We start from the raw sequence: 4,136 nt of genomic DNA on the forward strand, positions 1-4,136 counted from the left end.
GTTGGAGGGGAGAAAAACAAAAAGCTTTCAAGTTCAGCATCCTGAGCCAGCTGTCCAGCCCTAGGCAGCTCTTGTTAGCTGGGTGGGCTTGGCTCCAGGGGAATCTACCCCAGCCCCCACCTCCTGCTTCCTCACTTCCCCCTTTAGTTTTTGTTAGTCATAGAAAGATGTTCCTTCCTTTTGGACACAACCAGAGAGGAAAGCGCCCATCCCTATCCCTGAACTCAGGGCTTGGAAACAGAGGCAGAAGCAAAACTGCTTGGCTTACAGTACCATTAGGAAATGGCCCCAGGGGTCAGAGTTTCCTTCAGAGACTCTGAGTCACTGAAGGGATGGGTTGAGGTGGAGGCCAGACCCCTCCCTCCTCAGAGACACCCAGGCAAACTAACAAACAAGGCAAAATGGAGGCAGCAAGTCCTCCTTCTTTGTCTTGTCTAATTATTAGCAGTGGCCCATGGCTTTGGGGAATTGTGATAGAATAAGAACCAAAGCCACTGCCAGAAGCCCAGTTAGTCAGGATATCCCCTGCCCCAGGCAGGTGGTCCCCAAGACCAAAGCTACATACAGTACCTCATCTTTTAGAAGCAAGGGAGCTTTGTGAAGCACTCCAAGAAGTGTTCCTCTGATTGTAGCCTTGGGCCACAACCATCCAGCTGCCTGACTCAATACCCTACCACTAAGACCCAAGTCACAGCAAAAATAAAGGGCTATAATTCTCAAATGACTAAATGCTGGCCTGGAGTCATCATTAAGAGCTAAAACCCAGAACATGAGCTAAAAAGCTACTGACTTTGTCACGTAAAGAGCAGTTCAAATATATGAAGCTCTTAAGGCAAACTCAAAATTAAACACATTGTAGAAAGATGGCCCTGGCCTGAGATTCTATACTCCAGCCCACGGTGAAGCTAATCTTGCTGTCTGTCATCCACAAAAGTCCTTTTAGCTTGACTGTGTCCTCCCTCATTGTTGCCTTAAATAGGAAATGGATAACGGTAACCAAAAAGGGAGGGAACAATTTCTTACAGAAAATTTTCCAAGCAATTAAAGACAGACACTTAGATGCTAAAGTTTAGCTTCAGAGCTGCAAGGACTATGGCTGACTAGAAATCTTTCAGTCTCATCACACCAAGAACCTGACTGCTGCCTGGATAGGGAATGAAAAGGACAGGGGCATAGCAAGGTACATACTATTAACATCAATAAGAAGCATCACTGGACCCATGTAGCATCATTCTATATGGGGGCAGTTCAAGGCATAAATCAAAACTGGATGAACAGAAGGACATGGAAATAATTGAAGGTCAGATAGTAGATAATCTAAACAGTGGTCAGTCACTTAGTAGGGCTCAAGTATCTGAGGTTGCTCTTAAGCTATCCTAACATAAGCCTTTTCTAATCCAAAGATCAGAAGAGGCTTTTAAGGTCAAGTGTTCTGTTGCTGTAGTCTGGAAAGCATCCTTGCCCCCTGGCAGCAAGATCCTACAAAGAGGCCAGTAAAGAACTTCTGGGTCAGGTCCTCTTGGGTGTTGGCTCAGAGATCCAGGGAGGGAGATACCAAGAAGGTGAGGTGGTAAAGGAAAAGACATTCAAGCAGAGAGAAACCCAAATCCTCATCTCCTTTCCTTTTTGGCAATAACTTAGTGAGATGGTTGACAGGGAGAAGAGATTTCAAATGAGCCAAATTAAGAAAAAATTTCAGAAGAAATCAAGTCCCAAACAGGCACTGAAATCAAATGATTTGTTGTGATAACAAGTCAGAGGCAATTTAAGGACTCGACATAAACTAATTGTCTTGGGTACCAGACAGTCCTCTACTGGCACATGTCAGGGAGATAAGCAATGACAAAGTTCAAACACTTAAGGTGAAACCATCATTGGATTAATCCCAAAAGGCTTCTAAGTAAGGAAACCTTTACTTTTCTTTCTTTTTAAAAAATCCCTCTTCTTTTTCCTTTTGTCTTTACCATACAAATTATATATCTTGACACACACACTCTCAATCTCAGGACACAGAAAAACTTATCTGGGCATAAGTTCACAACATATTCAACTTGAAGTACTGGTCTTTTCAGGTAATAAGATGATATTTCCCTGCTTTTAATTCCCAATCTAAAAAAAGGAACTGTGACTGCTCTGAGTTCAGAGTCCTTTTCACCAGGTATACAAATGAGGATCCTTGAACAAGAAGAATCCAGTGTACCCTAAGTACCCTCAAGAGGAAACAAATGGCTGAGGGTCAGCCACAAAGAGAAGACTAGGACTTAATTAAGCAGGTCTGGGACCAGGTGGTGCATGAGGGCTGTTCTCTATTCACTCTGCCCCTTTTTATCTCTTTAATTTGTGTGTGTGTGTGGTTTTTTTGTTTGTTTGTTTTTTGTTTTTTCATTAATCATTGTGAAAAACACAGAAACCAACATGTTTGGTTTCTTTCCCACACCCCTCCACCCTGTTCAGGATGGTCATTTGTTCTCACAACCGGCAGAGGCAGAAGAGGGTTGGAATGAAGACTCCAAAGGCCACTAAGATGGGAAACATGAGGCTGCTGTTGTCCGAGGCATAGGGGTTAGGTGTGCGGGGGCCTGACTGCACCCGGTTCTTATTGGTTTGTTTTTTGAGATTAGACCCTTCATCATAATCTTCTTCTTCTTCCTCCTTTTCTTTCTTCTCCAATCCTGGATGAGGCTGAAGCTTTGGCACATCATCCACTGTCCCAGCCATGATGTAGAGTGCACAGACTTTGGGATTGTCATAATACCCCTTGACGAACTCGATGTAGAGTTTCCCTGTGAAAGTTGACACCTCCCCCTGGACACTCAGCTTCCCCTTTCTGATGCTCATAGAGATGATTTCATCATGAGCTGTGCTGTGCCCAACACGATCAAAGATATCCAAGTCCTTCACCACGACATGGCCATTCAATCGAACATCAAATACCTTCTGCTGGGACTGTGCAAAGTAGACCTCGGCAAATTTCAACACCAGCACGTAGTCCCCCTCCTCCTTGATGGGCACTTCATAGCCAAAGGTCTCCTCATTGTACCGCTCAGTTTGATATAGGATCTGGTCTTCAGGGTTAGAATGCAGGATTGGCAATTTCATGCCATAGTCTGAGGCTCAGCCCACCCGGCCTTCCAAGGGGTCCTTGCAGAAGTGGATCCCGTGCACGTCCACATGCGCCTCGCCGCCTGCGTTGACGGCCCAAATGACGCTCTCAGGCAGCCCAGCCCCAGCCGCACCAGCCGCACCAGCCACACCGAGCCCCGGCCCCCTGAGCGCCGGCGGCGGCGGCAGCAGCAGCAGCCGCCACCGCCGCCGCAAGAGGGCCACAGCGGCTCCCTTAACCACCCGGCCCCCCAGCATGGCGGCCACCACCGCTGGGGCAGCCCCCGCTGACCCCAGTCCTCGGCCGACCGCCAGGCCGCCCCACACTCAGAAACACAGCGCCACGGGCCGCTCTGCTTCAGCTGCCGAGGACATGTCGCTCTCAGGCCTCCTCTTCAGCCACGTGAGCTGCCACCTCCCACCTCAGGAACAACCTACCCCCGTAGCCCAGCCGCCGGCCGGACCCTCCATTGTTGTCTTTTTCAATAATTACAACTTCATTTTTGCTAGTGATTCTACCCCTATTATTTGTTTTCCCCCCAATTTTGTCCCATAAATGTTTTGTTTACTTGTTTTGGTATGATATATAGCATTTTTGTCTTTCCTCTCTACTTGGTGGAGGGGAGGTACTGTGTCTGATCAGGCTAGCAAAGAGCTTCTGACCTCAAGGGAACCACCCAACTCGGTATACCCAGAGGTTGGGTTTTTTTTAAGGTTGTGTCAAAGTACCCTACTGTACACTTATATTGCTCTATCTCCCTCTTTCTGTGCCTCTACTCCCTTTTACCTACCCCCTCTCCTTTCTCTTTTTTCTTTTCTTTCTTTCTTTTTTTTCTTTTATTCACATGTAAAAGACAAAAACTGGACCCACACCTTTCCCCACTCAAAAAATTGATTCAAGATGAATGAAGGACTTAAATTTAAGGCAGGAAACAATAAAAATCCTCAAAGAAAGCATAGGAAAAACACTGGAAGATATTGGCTGGGGAAAGACTTCATGAAGAAGACTGCCATGGCAATTACAACAACAACAA

General features: G+C 46.4%; 1 protein-coding gene across 1 annotated transcript; it reads right to left on the minus strand.

Annotated features, from left to right (window-relative positions):
* Positions 1-2,331: 2,331 nt before the first annotated feature.
* Positions 2,332-3,500, minus strand: LOC128577443 (malectin-like). Its single transcript, XM_053579670.1, has one exon. The coding sequence runs from the start codon at positions 3,097-3,099 to the stop codon at positions 2,470-2,472; it is 630 nt and encodes a 209-aa protein (XP_053435645.1). The 5' UTR covers positions 3,100-3,500; the 3' UTR covers positions 2,332-2,469.
* Positions 3,501-4,136: the final 636 nt, after the last annotated feature.

The sequence above is a fragment of the Nycticebus coucang genome, chromosome X (genome assembly GCF_027406575.1).
Source record: "Nycticebus coucang isolate mNycCou1 chromosome X, mNycCou1.pri, whole genome shotgun sequence".
NCBI lineage: Eukaryota > Metazoa > Chordata > Mammalia > Primates > Lorisidae > Nycticebus > Nycticebus coucang.